The sequence below is a fragment of the Choloepus didactylus genome, chromosome 4 (assembly GCF_015220235.1).
Source record: "Choloepus didactylus isolate mChoDid1 chromosome 4, mChoDid1.pri, whole genome shotgun sequence".
NCBI classification, from domain to species: domain Eukaryota; kingdom Metazoa; phylum Chordata; class Mammalia; order Pilosa; family Megalonychidae; genus Choloepus; species Choloepus didactylus.
This window is the reverse complement of record NC_051310.1, coordinates 130,950,403-130,968,322: the sequence shown is the minus strand read 5'-3', so window position 1 is coordinate 130,968,322 and position 17,920 is coordinate 130,950,403. Positions and strand designations below refer to the sequence as shown.

General features: G+C 37.2%; 1 protein-coding gene across 7 annotated transcripts in view; it reads right to left on the bottom strand.

Annotated features, from left to right (window-relative positions):
* Positions 1 to 17,920, bottom strand: part of ATP8B4 (ATPase phospholipid transporting 8B4 (putative)) — a 273,488-nt gene that overhangs the window by 201,254 nt on the left and 54,314 nt on the right. For 5 of the 7 annotated variants that reach the window (XM_037834015.1, XM_037834017.1, XM_037834013.1 and 2 more), the window contains exons 4-6: positions 11,826 to 11,939; positions 9,039 to 9,137; positions 5,128 to 5,189 (exon numbers count right to left, since the gene is read on the bottom strand). In XM_037834015.1, the coding sequence (XP_037689943.1) occupies positions 5,128 to 5,189; positions 9,039 to 9,137; positions 11,826 to 11,939 (275 nt within the window). Of the gene's footprint in view, positions 1 to 5,127; positions 5,190 to 9,038; positions 9,138 to 11,825; positions 11,940 to 17,920 lie in introns of those variants that run through there. The other 2 variants (XM_037834020.1, XM_037834019.1) reach the window with 2 other exon arrangements.

Here is a 17,920-nt window from a genome sequence, read left to right as displayed (position 1 = left end):
GATTATCACAGGAAGTTTAGAGCAAAATACACCTTTAGGAGAAATTCGATGTGAGGAAAAATTATTTAGGGAATAGTTAATCAACCCACACCATTAAAACATTTGTTTGGTTTGGTATAGACAACCTGTGGGCTTTGAAACCAATTTGCTCACTATAATATTAGGATCTGTTTTTAGCTTTCAGATTTTAGGATCATAAGAAGACTTCACATTCTTAAATTAATGTTGTAATATCTCCAGGCCTTTTTTGTATAGGTTTGGGTCTGTTAGTTTGTTTTTTTCCTAAAGAAATTCTGGATATCCTCCCTATGAGAGCTGAGAAGAAATGCATAAACTTATTTTTAAAGAGAGAGAGAGAGTTTTAAATGTTACATAGAACTTTGTGTAACTTCCGTTATCATCAAGATAACTGGGTCCTGGTTACAGAAGAGCCATAGTAGAGTCTTAGTAAGTAGCTGTGATGGTTTGGAGTTCAAAGCAAAGGAAGAATGAAATTACTCTGAGTAATAAGGAGTATATAAGTATGAAGGGCCCCAGATACTGAGAGCAGACTGTAGTCAACTACTCTGAGCACTGAGTGGGGGAAGAAGACATTAAAAAAAAAAAAAAAGCCAGCAACAGAGAAAGAGATCTTTGGGAAAGAAAAATGTTAAAATGGGATTTCACTTGTTTGGTCTGAGGTGCATGAAATAAACGTTTATCTTCCCCACAAAATCGTCAGCCAGCTCTACCTTGTTCTCTAATGCTTTTAAGTGAGATGATTTTTGGGGGGAGCTTTAAGAGGAGAAAAAAGGAGCAGTTGACAGCTGGGGTACATAAACCTTAAAAGGAAATTATGAGATGCCACTGAAAACCCCATGCACAGAGTTCCAAAAGTGTTATAATTTCCTATTATTTCAAAATACACTGCATTGGGGTAACAGATCACCATTTAAAAAATCTAGACTTAGAAAAAAAATTCTATGCACTATAAATTGATTACAATGGAATACCATTTGTAGGAACTACAATAGTGTCACGGCTCACATACAGAAGCCAGCTCATTGGCAAATGGATACTTCCATCTGCAGAGGTGACAAACAGAAACTGCCCAAGAAATGATCAGTCCAAGATTTAGAAACTGAAATCAATTATTAAGGGTGAAACCTATTTTTTAAACACTTTTATTGTGTGTTAGCAGAGTAAGTTAAAAATTAAAATAATTTTAAACCACTTTTGCTTAGTCCAAAAAACATTGAAATGACTTCAAATAGCTTGCTTTTGAACTCATTTAAACCCATTAAACTGTGTCTTATAACATCGTTTAAAAAAAAACAGAATCAAGTTTTCCTCCTCAAATTTTCCTTTCAAATATGCAGTTCACTTTCATATAAGCCCCAAATAGCTCCCTAAGACCCAGTGATACCATCACAACATATAAACAGTTTGGGTGAGCTGGAGATAAAAGGCTTAGAGAGTGGGTCCTCTTTCTTTTGTTAAACCACAGAATTTCTCTACTTCAGTTGCAAGCCCACAGGCCCTGATGAAAACGAGATATCTCCATACACAGTGCATCAATTCTCCCATGTGATCAACAGAATCACAGAATTCTCCTGCTTACAAGAAACACACAGACACAGTAAGTGGGTGTCAGCTTCAGACACACCCAGTTCCATGAGCTTTGGTATTTTTTATTGCAGACGCTCAAGCAGCAGCATATATAATAAAAATATTTCATTCTCATCCAGACTGACATCTGGATAAAATTCAGCAGAGAACAATGCCACACATGAAAAATTCCCCCACTTGTGGGTAAATTATTTCTAAGAATTCAGCAGCAAATGATAGACCTCACATATGAGTGCTAATACTTAGTCATTATAATATAAAAATTATATTAAAACTGTTCAAATTATTGGTGTTTGGGTGTTAATGTGTCAGTGGCACTAATACATTTTGTAAGTGGAACGTGTTGGGTTTGTTCTTTTTTCATATCATGCTATGTTTACAAAAAGATTAACTTGGAACTGTTTCCCATTCAGAAAATCCCTGTGTTTGAAGGAATTGAAACTTTTCAGGGTTTACACAATATACCCAACCTGGTCCTGCTCAAACTTAAATCCTGGGTATTCTGGTAAAGATTGTTGGAGGTGGGCTGGATAATAACGCTTCAAGTTCTGATTACTCAATGTAGAAAATAATAGGTTCATGTAACCATTCTAGATGACTTTCATAAATATGCCATGAAAAGCAGTCCTATGGATAAAGGTAACTATAAATTTAGAAAGATCAAGAAATTATATTTTAAAATTGTGAAAGGAGAAGAAAGACTAAACATGAAACAATAGGTAAATGCTGAAGTGTCCTATAAGACATGTATTCAATGGAATACTACATAGCAATTAAAAATTATGTATATAAAGGTCCTGTCATGATTAAGATGGCAGGCTGACATGCTCAGGGCTCCATCCCTTCACAGAAGCTTTGAACAATGAGCAAGAACTGGCAGAAACATCTTTCTAAAAGCTGCAGAAAACAGTTAAAGGACTGCAGTAACAGGGAGAGCACCGAATCAAGAAAAAGGCCACTTAAAAGCAGTAGGAGCTCCTGGTACCCCAGCTGGCCCCTCTTCTATCCCCTCACCAGCTCTGTGTGGGTTCCTAGGCCCAGTTCTATAGAGCTCAGAGTAACCCACACACGCATACTGGAAGCAGGTATGTCTGGTCCATTCTGTCTGGGGAAGGCCTGAGGGGCTTGCTGTCCCAGAACTTGCCTTGCATATAGAATGTGGTTCACCAAGCTCTCCTACAGAGAGCTGTGGGAGAGCGGTAGAGTCATGCTGCTGGCTATAAGACATAGAGAACACTGTCTAGGGCCTTGAGGAAACTGTTTCCTAGCAGATAAGGGACATTCTTATCCATGCAAAATAGGAGGGGATTCCTAGAACCATACCTGCATTCCAAAGACAAGAGGTAGGTGCAGAAAGGATCAGGGAGACCCCTAGGCATTGGCCTGGAACCATTCTCCAAACTCATTGTATGAATAAGCCCTAAAGGAGAGCACTTGCCCAGGTCAATCTGCAAAGACTAGGAAAGATGTTTTCTTTTTTGCTTTTTTTTTTATTTACAAAAAATTCACTCCTGGCATTCAAGGAAAGCTGTGTGATAACACCAGCTGGATATAATCTTACAATCCTAAAAAACAAATGCCTCAGCTTCTAAATTCCAGTGTTACATTAAAATATCAAAATGTCCAAGTTTCAACAAAAGATTATAAAACATACAGAGAAACAAGAAGTGATAGCTTAGGCAAAGGAGAAGATTAAAGCATTAGAACCGTCAATGAGGAGGATAAGACCTAGGACATTTCAGACAAAGACCTTTAAAAAAATCATCCTAAATATGCACAAGGAGCTCAAAGAAAACATGGACAAAGAACTAAAGGAAATCAGGAAAACAACAGATGAACACAAAGAGACTATCAAAAGAGAAATGGAAATTGTAAAAAGGAACCAAACAGAGCCAAAGACCACAGGAACAGAAATTAAAAATTCCTTAGAGGGGTTGAACAGCAGAATGGAACTGGCAGAAAGAAAGAATCTGTGAACTTGAAGATAAAACAATTGAAGTCATCCAGTCTGATGAGCAGAAAAAAGAAAAGGAATGAAGAAAAATGAACAGAGTCTGAGGAACCTGTGGGACACTACCAAACATATCAATATACACATTGTGAAAGGAGAAGAAGGAAAGAGACAGAAGGAATGTTCAAAGAATAACGGCAGAAAACTTCCCAAATTTAACTGGAGAAGGATCATATGCGGCTCTATGTCCTTCCCGGAAAGGGGGAGAGACACCCAGGATCACACTCCTGTACTGACCGCTGCCACTTCAGCCATCAGCTTCAGCATCTTTCCCTTGAGAGTGTCTAGGAATACCAAGCTTGACGAGTGCAGAGACAATACTCTAGTAGCAAAAGTAGACCCCATCCCTACCTATAAATATGCACAACATCCAAAAGAAAATGACCTGGTAAAAGAGAAGGAAATGGATCTGTGAAAGAGCTTGCGAGATTTAAGAAAAGGTTACCAAAGCTTGGGAAAGTATGATATGGTTCCCTTTCATCTCTCCACTGCCCTCAGGAACCTCCTCCCTTGGGCAAGCCATGCTTCACCATGCATTCAACACCATTTTCTGAAACTAACAGTCAACTCCACGAGCCAATAAAGAAACTATATGCACACATTAGGTTGTTAGTGATGTCAACATTTTAGTGATGGAAAGAGGTTAATTACTTCAATCTTACCACTTACCATCTAGACTACCTCTTGCTATTTTCATAAATTCTTGGAATTTTCCCTCACATGTGGTTAATTCAATTTATGATTTTCCCTTTAAAACTTATATATGTTATATCTAAATTATTCAAAAATCATTGGTCAATATGATTAATTACCAGATTGAAGCACATCTTTAGAAATTTACCTTGCAACACGTTATCATTAGTGGGAAAAGGACAGAGAAAGAGAATAAGAAATAGTGGAAGGAAGTTTTGAAGTATATCTTGCTAAGTTTTTTGGAGGTGTTTCTGCTGTTGTTTATGTGTGAGTGCATGTGTTTTAAAGCATTTTTAGATTCAGGATCTGTTCCCATAAATAATATTTCCTTATTGATGAAAGAACTAAAAAATGATGAAAATGTAGGTGTTGTAGTGGATAATTCACACTAAATCCCAGCTATCAAGTGAATTTATTCATCTTACTACAGTTGACACACTAACGTGTCAGGAGTCTCCCTAACAATATTCCCCAGAAATTACCAAATTAATTAATTCAATCAAATGCCCATGAAACATCGAGATATCAAATGTGTGCCAATTCTAACTAAATAGTATTAGATCTAGACATGAAAAGTGACCATTATATGTCTGTGTTCCACAAAAGAAACTCCAAAGGAATTTGAAGTAGAAGTTGAGTGGGTAGCAAAAGCATTTGCTGAATATAAAAAAGGGACATGAAGACACAGTGGAATTTTTAATAGCTTAAAGAGGAAAAGAAATATGTATGTAATTAAAAGAAAACGACACCAGATGTCAAGACCTGCTTTTTGGTTCTAGAAATCTTAAGAATAACCAAAAGAACTTATTTCTTACTTGCTGTCGAGGAGGACTTCAGACTGTCGGTTATTCACTTGATTGTCACTCTTGTGGCGAAACTGAAAAATCAAAATGTTTGTAAGAAAAAAACATTAAAATCATTTTTTGGTCATCACAAAGAGCATCCCTATAACTTTGAGTTCATCTGCTTGGACAACAGTGCCATCAGTCCAAGAGGAGCTCTCTTATACTTACCTTGAACACAGCTTAGCAAGTTCTAAATCCTGACCAACATCCTTCTCACTAAGCCGATTGAACAGGTCTAGCCACAGGTTCTTTCAATTCCTACACATTTTTAGTTGCTTCTAAGAAGACAATATGCTCTTGACTCTGCCACATGGTTCCAGAGAAAACCATACATTAATTGTTGATGTCTTTAACAAGGATGGGGCCTTCCATTTCTCTTACACACGTGCTCAATCTTTATTGGAATATCATTCATTCTATTTTATGGATTTTTTTGAAATCAAGAAATTACTTTTAATAACATGTATTTTTAGTCCCCAGAAATTCTAATTGTTAACAGTGATCTTATGAAATACTGAGCATTTAAAACAAAAATCAGAATGTAATTCTGAACCACATTTGATGTAGATTAGTGTTTTAACACCCAAATGATCTTGTTCCTTAACTGTGTACTTCCAGAAATGTAAACATCTCCTATTGTTTAGACAAATCCAAATATTATGAGCCCTCTACCAGATTCATAAATCAGCAGCCACTCAGATAAGATTTTCTACATGAACTGTCATGATCAGATGCAATAGGCTGAAGTAGAGATAAAGTGTTATTTCATCTAATTAGCCTAAATAAACAAATGTACAGGAGGTAGCATCAGGAGACACGATAATTTGATTTCACAGGTAATAATCATCAGGACTGGTGCTTTTTCCAATTATTTTTCTATTTAACATGTTGTATCAATATTGCAATATATAGAATGCTTCAACCAGCCCCTCCCTTTTTCTGCACCTTTTTCAAACCTATCCAATCTTTCTGGTACATATAATTACACAGAATGCAAAGTCTAAATTAATGGATATGACCAGGAAAAACAAGAAAACAAAGATTTTTTGCATTTGTTAACATGAAAATATTTTATAATTTTGGTAGAGGAGAAAATTAAGTCAGCCCACCCACTGACATATAATCCTCCCCACCAAATTTGTAAATCATCCCTTCATTATTAAACTTTCTCTGGTCTCCCCCACCCCCCACCCCATTTCAGGGTGACAACTGTATCCTGACAGGCCCCTGATGGATGAAGATGGCCAGTATATTTAACTGGTATACATTATCACCAAAAATAAAAGTGTATCTAAGCATTAACTGCAGTACAGACAAAAGAAAGTTTATGTATATAGTCACATCTATATCTAACCTGAAAATAGTCCCATAAATTGAATAGCATGATTGAATAGCAGGACATCATAGAAAAGAGCCAATCAACTCATCCCCTAAAAGCTGAGCAGCCCACTCACTGGACCTCAAGATGGGACTGCTCCTACTTTTTGTACAGTCTTTGCCAAGGAGTTGTTGTTTTGGAGCAGACAGAGTCTGGAAGGACTAGAAATGGTAGTCTCAGGCCCAGGCTAGCTCTTCTTGACAATTTCGACTCTAAAAACAGATAGGAAGCCTTAGAGGGGAGCAGCCCCAACACAGGAAGGGAGCAGAGAACTAGTATATATTGTGTACCTTCTGTGAGCCAGGCTCTGCCCCAGGCACTTCACACACATCATCCCATTTTGCCTTCCCAAAAGCACTGATAACATCTGTCATATTATAGAGACAAGGAAAGCTTCGGGAAAGTTAAGTGCATTGCCTCATGTCACACTACTAGTACATGAGAGGATAAGGTGTCTTTCTCCAAACCCCATGCTCCATCTACATCTTACTTTCCTATGAGGTGTGACTATAGCGAATGAAACATTTGAAGCGAACCTGTAGGAACTCATGCATATAAATAAGTGCTAGCTCCTTGAAAGATCAGATAACACACAGAAGCCACATTAGTACTCCAAAGATGTCATGGCTCAAATCATTCTCAGAATGTCCTCTCCTAGAATTACTTCTGGAGCTTTTAGCCCATTCTTTGGAATATCCTTTATCTTCTGAGGCTGGAACTCTTTATCCCTTGAAAGGGCAGGAAAAAGATGTCTTATGTTTGGAAATATGTAAAAGTCACTCTCATAAACCAGGTCTGGTAAGTAAGGTTTGTGATTGGTCTGAGAAATAGCATTTTGTTTCAAAATTTGGGTGAAAATGAAGTCATGAGATTGGCTTTCTTCTGTACCTGGTAAAATGACTGTGAAGGCACTACTGTAGGAGTTGGTCCCAAAGTACCCTTAAACAATGGAACCCTCCCAGGAATTGGTGAGGACCACTTTAAATTGACATTATCCATCAGTGTGGATAACTCCTGTGTGTTTGTTAAAAATCCAGCCTCAAAGGTTTTAGTTGCAACGTGCATCCTGAAATAAGCTGGGCATTTTAATAAGAATGAAGACAGTTATATATATCCTTTAGAGATGTGGGATATGAAGACAAATATATCATAGATACAGGCAATTTTCAAACAAATTATAACAAATTGTTGATTTATCAAAAATTACATATACAGCAACTATGAAGAAGGATCAAACGAACCAATTTGATAAGTACAAACCTCTCCATCTCAATTTTCCATACTTAACTACTCTTAGCAGAGCTGGGTTCCCACTTTCTTGATTAAGCCTTCCCTAATTCTCTCTCACACACCCCCATCTGTCTTACCAATCCAGCCACTAAAATGCATGTTCCTTCTGCAAAGAAGAAAAGCACTTTGTTTATTTCTTACAACCCTGATAACTTTATCTCATATTATTGTTACTCATGTACATGTCTCATCTCCTCTTACTACATACAAGTTGCTTTGTTTTTTTCTTTACTTCAGGGTCTATGTTTCATTTTGGATTCCACAGAGAGGTGTGGTAGACAAGGATCACTGCTCTGAAGCCAAATTTTCCTTAGTAAACTGTGATGAGTTAAAGATACATATTGTAAACCCTAGAGCAAACACGCACACACACAATATGCCTATTAAAGTAACAATGAATGGAATCAAAAAATAAAATAATCTAAAATGAGGCAGAAAAAAGAAACAAAGAACAGATGAGACATATAGAAAGCTAATAACAAGATGATAGATGTACACTTAGCCATGATAATAATCACATTAAATGTACATGGTCTAAACACTCCAATTAAAAGGTAGAGATGGTCAGATTGGATAAAAAATGAATGGCCCAAATATATGCAGATTCTAAGAAACCCACTTTAAATATGAAAATGCATTTAAGTTAAAAATAGACAACAGGAAATATGGGTCTGAAACTCAGAGGAGAGGCCTGGGCTGGGAGTATAAATATGTAAGTCACTGGCATATACATAGTTATTAAGGTAGGGCATATGCAGTCACCCAGGGTGAGACTGTAACTGATCTGGGTTCAGAATACTTGGTTACCCAAGACTGTGTTTTAAATCTTTGAATGTGAATGCCCTCCTTTAGGGTATGCAGACTTGAAAACCCTTTATTGTCTCACACTTCACTTATTTACATTAAGACAGGTTTGGGGTTCTAATTCTGGTCTTATCATTAATTGATTATATGATCATTAGCTAATCATTAGCTTTTTATGGACCTCATCTGTAAAATGAGGGAGAGAGGTTAGTTATTGAAGTTCTCTTCCTCTTAGCTTAAACATACTCTGGTTCCAGGACACTTGTATTAATCATCAAATGGCAACAAGGTTTTATGGTATTGATCAAAAAAGATTCATACAAAAACTTCAAGTGAATCTCCATTTTCTATTTCTGAGAAGCTGTCACTGAAATTGAATCCTCAGGAATGCTCAAGAGCAAATACTTACATAGTCATCTGTGGCATCTTTGACAGCTGTCATGGTTATCACCAAAACCAAAGGCACAATGGTGGTAAACCAGGTCAAGGAGGAGATTTCTGGAATCAGCTGAAACAAGTATTTCAAATAGTTTAGAGCTCTTAAAGTTACAAAAAATATCTTCCAAATATATCTTTGTCATTTATTGTATAAGACTTGGCAGAAATTAATGGGCTTATATTCAGTCATTTGTATAAATGTAAAAGGACTTTCAGTAATTAAGTGTCTACATTCAGTTACAAGACACACAGAATAGAAGCATATTGAACTGGTCAGTTTTCAGACTACCTAACAAAAATGAAATTTTTACAACAAATTGAGAAATAAGCTTTTTGAAATCTTTCACAGATAATGATATTTCCCCAGAATGTTAGACATCCCCTGTCTGTCTCAGCTTGTCATTTCAACTTTCAACAATTTTGTCAACTCCTCATCTACTAGCAAAGAGAGATTCTTTGAGTATCTACCTTGTGCCAGACACTGTGCTAGGTATTTTCTATACTATATCATTTGACCCTAAGAAAAGTTCACTGAGTTAGATTTTATGCCAGGGTTGCTTTACACGAACTCACAGTGTTTGTATTCCATGTAAATAGCACAACACAGACTATGTTGTGAATGCTGCCCTGGAATAAGAAAATACTGCAGCTCTGGGTATCATTTTTGCATTTTATAAATGAGGTTACTGAGAAGACAAGCAACTAGGCCCAGGAACCTAGGTCCATTTGACTACCAAACCTATTCCCTTGAGCCTGTACCTCCAAAACCACCCACCCCTGAGAGAGACATGGTGACAGTTGATATGACTTTCTTAGACAGGTGATTTTCAAATGGGGTTCAGTTTGGAACTAGTGCAAGGCCATCAACGTAGTGAAGGTTGGAGTGGGCATGATCAGTATATAGAAACCAGGCTCCATTAAAACAACTCTAAGTTAAATCAATTTTACATAATAGCTTCCACATAGATTTAATAATTAAACACACACACACACAAGCCTCTAAAATAGCAGCAAAAACATTGGGCTAGGTGATAGAAAAGCTAATTCTAGACCTAGTTCTAATATTAACTCATGGTAAAAGCTTTACACATCATCTGAATTCTCTGGGTCCAAGTTCTTCATCATTAAAGAAAGGAGGTTGGACTAAATAACCCAAAGGTCACTTTCAGCTATAAAGTTTTGGGAGCAAGAGCTTTTCACCATAAATAAGAAGGCCATTAGAGGAGGAATGAGCTCAAAATTCTGGAATGGTGTAAAGAGTTACATGAAGAAACAAAAGAGAGAGAGAAAAAGAAAGAAAGAGAAAGAAGAGGAGAGAGAGGGAGGAAGAGAGAAAGAGAAAGAAGGAAAGAGAGGAAGGAAGGAAGGAGGGAAGGAGGAAAGAAGGAAGGAAGGATTTTGAATTCTAAGGATTCTTCAATAAATAGCAAGGTAGACATTCACTCTAGCTCTTCTCAATTATACCCATGTTTTCCTTAGGAAAATCAGTCTATTTAATTTTGGTGAACTGATTCCATCTGGACACCAGGTTTAGGCATGTGATCTAGGTCAAGCCAATCACTATATTGATGCACACTGGTAGGCTCAGGGATTGGGATGTGATTCGGCATGATCCAGAGTAAATCCCAGCACTTTTGCTGGAGCAACAGAAAAACTGATTTATTCTCTTTTCCTCTCCCTCCCTCTCTCTCCCTTTCCCTCTTTCACGTTGGTGTTGGAGTTAGGAAGATATTAAGTGTGAAGCTGCCAGGACCCACCAGGTAGAGAGGGCCTGCCCGAGAGGTGAGGCCAACATGGAGGAAATCGGAGCAAAGAGAAGCCAAGTCTGATGACATGGTTTACCCATGAATCCAGCCACATCTCAACTGGCTATACCCCTGAATATATTCACTTTTTGCTTAACTAATCTAGGTTTCTGCCACTGACAATGAAAAGAACAAACCAATATTTATCCAATTAAAGAAAACAGGTGCTCAAAGCTGTTAATCCAGTCTGCACATATCTAATCTGTCTTCTGACCACCTATAACTAAAAAAACCCAGAACATTCTGAAACTACCAATTTGATTGGATTAAGTTACTCTAAAATAAATGTTAGGTAAGTAGCTGGCTAATATGAAATGTTAAAGATATATATCTACTTGAGGCTTTAATTTATATTCATGCCTTTTTCCTTCCTAAAATATCAGCAAAATCTGAAATTACTTTTAAGCTCAAATTTTAGTCAGATGGGGGAGAAAAAGAAAGATTATTAAATAACAATTAACCACTCAAAACTGTAAAAGTAGTCACCCCTATAGTGCAATAACATTTAGCACACATCATTTATTTTAGATATAGATAAAATATGTCATTGTTCTTAGATGAAAATAAAATTTGACAAATTGACTCCCACAAACAACTCGTCTAGATTCTTTGCCTCCACTCTGGCAATCCCTGCAATATCAGTGTGAGAGGGAGATTTAAAAAAAAAAAAATGAAAACAAAAGAAAAGGAGGGAGACTATGAACAGTAATAGGTAGGTTCTGGTTTGGTTCAAATAAAGTGCAAGGCTGCATTTTAAAATGACTTCACTGTTTAAAATGATGAATGTACTCATTTTTACCCGTTCCTCACCATTCCATATTTGAGAAGAGAAACAGCAATAATAATCTTAAAATCTGATAAGGATGGTTTTACCTAATCATGAGCATTTAGCAAAGTAAATTAATTATTTTTCAAATTAAAGAATATTTTAACACATAGATAATGAAGATTACCTGTAAAATCAGAAGGAAAAGGAAATAGGCATTTGCCACTCTTTGGAACTGTTCAAATAAATTAATTGGCAAGAAGGTGAGAATGTTGTACTTGGATGTGTGGATACGATTATCCTGAAAAACAAATAGCATCATGTTAGTTTGGGGCAAGGCATTGCTCCTTATCAGAAAAAGCTCTGAAACCTATAAGGTTGAGCATGAATTATGCCACAGCAAGAAAGATAAGCCAATTACTAAGGAAATTTTTAACTGTGTGGCCCAAGGCCTTCATTTTTCCCAAGATGACATGCTGTGATACTAAGTGAAGTTATAGTTCAGTGCCATAAAATCCCCCATGACTAAAAAAAATGTATCAGGAGCAAAAGTCTTCCCCTGATATTTTTTATGTCTATATTTCAAAGACTAGTGCATGCATTCATTTGGTAAATATTACTTGAGCACCTATTGTATGCAGGCACTCAGCTGCATGCTGGGGCCCAGGCTGAAGGCACCTCAGGGATCATCTGGTCCACCTTCCCGAAAGCATGTCCCTTCTCAATAACTCTAAAAGGCCTGTCTCTGAAGGTCTCCTGTGATAGGACGTTGACCGCTTCACAAGGCAGTCCATTCTCATTTCAGAACGGGAACTGCTAGAAAAGTCTTTACTATGAGAAATCCAAATCTGCCTCCCTGTAACTTCCTCCCATGTGCTGAGTTCCAATCCTGGAATCACCTCGACCAAGTCTAACCCCCTTTCCATGTTAACACCCTTCAATATTTGAAGGTTCCTTCTAGGACTCCCCTAAATCTTCTCAACTCTGAGTCCGACATTCCAAGGTCAGCGATTCTTCATGACATTTTATAGACATGCCATGCTGTCATTCTCTTCTGGATCCATCCCAACTTCACATCTCTCTTAAAACGTGATATCCAGAATCAAACACAAATTGCAGATCTGAATTAACTAGTCCAAATACAGCTGGGACTTTGATGTCCTGTGTTCCAGGCTATTGTAGTTACAAGCCCTACAAGTTCATCAGCATTTTTGACAACAGTATCTCATTGTTATTCATATCTACCGTTGATTAATTAAAATCCCTAGATTCTTACATAAATCACTATTAAATCAGGTCTCTTCTTTCTAAACCTTTAAAGATGATTTTTTAAATATCAATGTACAGGACCTTTCATATATTCCTATTATAGCAGCCTAATGTAATTTCATTTAAAACATTTGCTGAATCCTGAATGCACTATCCAAAATATTAAATAATCCTCCAAGCTTTGAGTTATCAGCAAACTGCAAATGAATGCCTTTTGTATATTCTTCCAAAGCTGTTAATCAATACATTAAGAAAGACAGAGCCAAAGAAACACAAAAAATTATGGAACACTACTAGAATCCTCTCTACAGATTAACGTTAACATGTTTTCCTTATATTTTCCTTGATCACTTATAAACCCACCTAACTATACTTCATGAGGTTTAACTCTATCTTATCCACAAAGATAGCATGAGAGATTTGGGGTGAACATGCCCCCTACCATTTCACTAGTATTTTTTAAATGAGGTTAGTTTGGTGTTATTTTTTTTTTAAGTGAACCTACACTGGCTCCTAGTAATCACTGCTTCCTTTTTTTCAAGAAAATACCAATCATCTGTTTAATTATCATTTTTAACATTTACAAAGAATCAAAGGGCCCAGCTCTGGGCTGCAAGTTGTAAGAAAGTAAGAGAGAAGTCAAGAGAAGAGTTTCCAGCTGGTTGGCCTGATACATGTTAAAGCACTGAAACTATTTTGTAAGCTGAGGGTGACTATTTTCACAGTGCTCTCTGCTCAAGAGTTGGGGCTGGGAAGGAAGGCTGTGTGTGACTTCATCGCAAATGATGCAAACCCTCACAGCTTTGACTGGCAATGAGGAACAAGGGCTCCCCCTCCTGGGGATTCTCTGGACCCATATATTTTTCTTTGTTTTTCAATTTCAATTTTCATTGCCCTGCCCAAGGATATTGGTGAATATTGGTAAGACTTTAAAGCAGGCACATTAACATTTAGTCATTTAGTTGAACTAGCCTATTGCTCACAGACAAATTTTAGTACAACTCATTCTATAATGCAAGATGGAAGATATCGCCCACTACCATCTGAGCACTATTTTCCTACCATGGACCATTAGAAACATCCCAACCCAATATGGCTCTCATCCTTATTTTTTATCAATGCGACAAATTTACATATGTGTCCTGACTAGCCACATCATCCTGTGCCCTCTCCAATTTGCTCTCAACACTTGCATTCTACAGTGATTATCTGAAGAAAATTTAACACACCTTCTGAGTATCAAAGATCTAAATATTGTGGAAGACCATCTAGATTCATCTCTAACATTGACTTTGAGGCTGAAGTACTCAACCTGCTTTGCTTCCAAACTCTGACCAGTCCCATCATTTTATTAAGCCACCTCCATTACTGATATTGGCTTTCATGAGGTTCTATCAGTTACTCCACTCTCTATGAATCAAAAACCAGCATAAAGCCATCATTGACTCAGATTAGCTGCTCTCTAATATGAGTCACTTAAATCTACTTCTTCAGCTTTTTGTTTGACCTTCTTTGTTTAGTACCCTTTTCTGCATTTTATCTCTTACCTCATCCACATATACAACTATCAATTTGGCTAAAACTGAACATTATTCATAATATTCAAAAAGTGAAAAGAACCCAAATATCTATCAAATGACAAATGGATAAACAAAATATTATATATCCATACAATAAAATATTACTGGGCAATAAAAAGGACTGAAGTACTGATACATACAAATGAACCTTGAAAACATGCAAAGTGAAGGAAGTCAGATGCAAAAGGCCACATATTACATGATTCCATTTATATAACATTTCCACATAGAAACAGAAAGTAGATTAGTGGTTTCCAGGGGTTGGGAGGAGGGAGAGTAAATGGGAAATAACTGCTAATGGGTTCAGGATTTCCTTTTGGAGTGATGGAAATGTTCTGGAATTAAATAGTGGTAATGGTTGCACAACTTTGTGAATATACTAAAAACCACTGATCTGTACACTTTAAAAGGATGAATTTTATGGTATGTGAATTATATCTCAATTGAAAAAATAGAAAATAAAAAGCAAGAGAACAATTAACATAAAAGAAGAAATAGTAGCCACCTTGGGGGCTTGGGGAATAACCAGGGGGCATCAGTAATTTGTGAACTCCTAAGAAGGATGGTGGATTATTCTATTTTTCACCCTCATAGCTGACATATATGCCACCTTTATTCTTTTCTATTGACACATATTTTCTAATTAAATATATTTACATCCCCTTCCCCCCAAAAACGTGATCTTTTCTGCTTCCTGTAACACTTTTAATTCCTTCATTCACTTGCAAAATACTAGAGAATTTAATATGTACCAGGCCCTGGAATTGAAAATTGAGCAGTGAACAATTCAGATGTGGAACTTAAAATATGTCTTGGAAGAAAGACCTTGAGCAAGTAAGTAGCTCAAAGTGTACTAAATATTAGAAAGAGGTGTTTGGGAGAATAGAATAGCAAGACACTCACTAGTCTAAGGACTTGAAGGATAACTAGGAAATAGGCTGAGTAGGGATGAGCCCCTTCTAGGTCCTGAAGAAAGAAAGTTGAGAATTTAAAATCAAAGAAGAAGAAGAAGAAGAAGGGAGAAAAAGGAGTAGTAGTTAGAGGATTCATACTGCATCTGATAGGAGCCAGGCTAGAGGCCATGGCTTTGATTTGTAAGCCAGGTGGGCCTGTTACCTGACCCCATGATCAGGCAGGCTTAAATACACAGCCCAGACAATGCAGGACAGAAGCAGGCCGCCTGTGTAGTGGAGAAGAGCTTAACCCTGGAGGAGCATCGGAGACCACCTGTTTTCTGTGGGCTGCTCACTTCCAAGAGGAAGGAGGGCAGAGCTGAGCTGAGCTGAGGAGGCCCACTCATTCCTCCAAGATTAACCCTTCAGGTAAATGACTCCACCACCCATGGGGCACAGTGACTAAAGGAGTGGAGAGAAGAATCACACCAATGGAGAGCCCTCCACATGGAAGGCAATGTCAGGATGAGGGAAAAGTACTGCTCCCCTAACATATATTAATACAAAGACCCTGAGGTAGGGCAGAAGATGACACACTTGGGGATCTAAAATAGGGCTATGTGGCTGGGCAAGAGAGATCAGCACAAAATGGGTTAGAGAGAGAAGTTCCTTGGATCCATATACAAGATTTCAGTCTTTATGATAAAATCAGTGAAGGGGGAATCTTTGAAAGATTTTAAGTAAAAAGTAACTTGAAGAGATTTTCATTTTGAATGATAACCTGGCTACAAAGAGGAAAACCAATTGCAGATGATTCAAGAATAGATGTGAGAAGACAAGTGAGAAGGAAGGCCTTTGGATTAGTCCAGGTGAGAGATGATGGGCAGCTTGGATCAGGGTGGTAGAAGAAGGTATGGAGACATATAACAACAACAATAATAATAAAACATAATAATAATGGTTGCCATTTATCAAGCTCTTACACTGTGTACTGTTCTAAGAGCTTTACATTTCATAGCTCATTTTATCTTCACAACATCCTATGAACTAGGTACTATTATCACCATTCTGTAAATGGGAAATCTAAAGTTCACAGAGATTAAGCAGCTTAAGCAAGGTTACACAGCTCATGAATAGCAGAGCTAGGATTTGAACCCAGGCATTCTGCTCTCAGAGCCCACACACTTCACCACTACACTACTCTATTCACAGCCCACTTCACAGATGCACATTCTGCTTTCAGAGTAACCAGCCCTCACTCTCTCCCCTGTGCATTTCTAGTCTTTTCCCATGTTCTTACAAAGGAAAATACTATATATCTACCTCTTCCTCTCTAGTCAATCTCCTTGGTAGGGGCCCTGGCAATATATTGCCTGGTCTAAGATTACAACTTTCTCGTGTTCCTTTTCACTTCCCCTCAAGAGCGATTTGCTTGGTCCCTGCAAAGCTAAATGCAGACAAATCAAGTGATAACTGCTTTCTGAGTTTAGCTTTCCAAAGTCCTTTAAATTTTTGGCATGAATGCTTGATGGTAAAACCAGTGAAGGAGGAATTATCAAAAGGTTTTAAGTAAAAAGTAACTTGAAGAAATTTTCATTTTAAATGATAACCTGTCTACAAAGAGGAAATCCAATTGCAGATGATCAAAAATAGATGTTATATTTACTAAATGACAAATTCTTTAGAGATGGGCCATTTAAATAGTAATAAAATGGCAAAGTGTTATTTTTATAATGAGATTCCATTATGTAAACAACTGCTTAAGAAAACAAAGCATACAAAAAATAACAAACATGGGTAAATTAGTAAACAGAGTATTTGGAGAGTTGCCTCAATTTTTCCACTGGCAAAAATTAATATTTCTCATCTATATATTTATAGAACAAGGATGAAGATGAGATGAGATCGTAGATGTGAAAGCTTTTTGCTAAGTTGAAAGAACTATCCAATTATATAAGATTTTTGTTTTCTTTGACCTGCCGTGAGGGGTCCCCCAAATAATCCAAGTGGATTTAGGAAATCCAAGGTACTAGGCAGGAAAAATTGGGTTACATCATGCTAACAAACAATGCCAAAATCTTCATGGCTTAACACATTAAGAGTTAATTTCTTGCTCGTGCTACTTGTCCAATATGAGTCAGCAGCGAGACTGCTCAGGGAGATTCTGCTCATCAGAGATAACTTGAGATGGAGCAGCCACCAGCTCAAACATTTCCAGTCATGGTTACCAGAGGGAAAGAGAAAGCTCTGAAGAGTCTCCCATCTGCAAGTAAATGCCTCAACCCAATTGTTCACAACTCATTAAGCAGAACTATTCACCATGTATCCAAAAGCCAGAAGGCCAGAAACACTTACTGGGCATCACCAATGGCTACCACAACCAGAAATGGAAACTTAATACTAATTTTTTTGCAGTGTAAGACATATCAAATACAAAAAAAAATAAATATCAAAATTCAACCTCAGTGCCTGAAATCAGATCCCCTTTTAATGCCAAATAGACATTTGACTACTTTTTTCCTTCCCTTCAGCTAACAGTG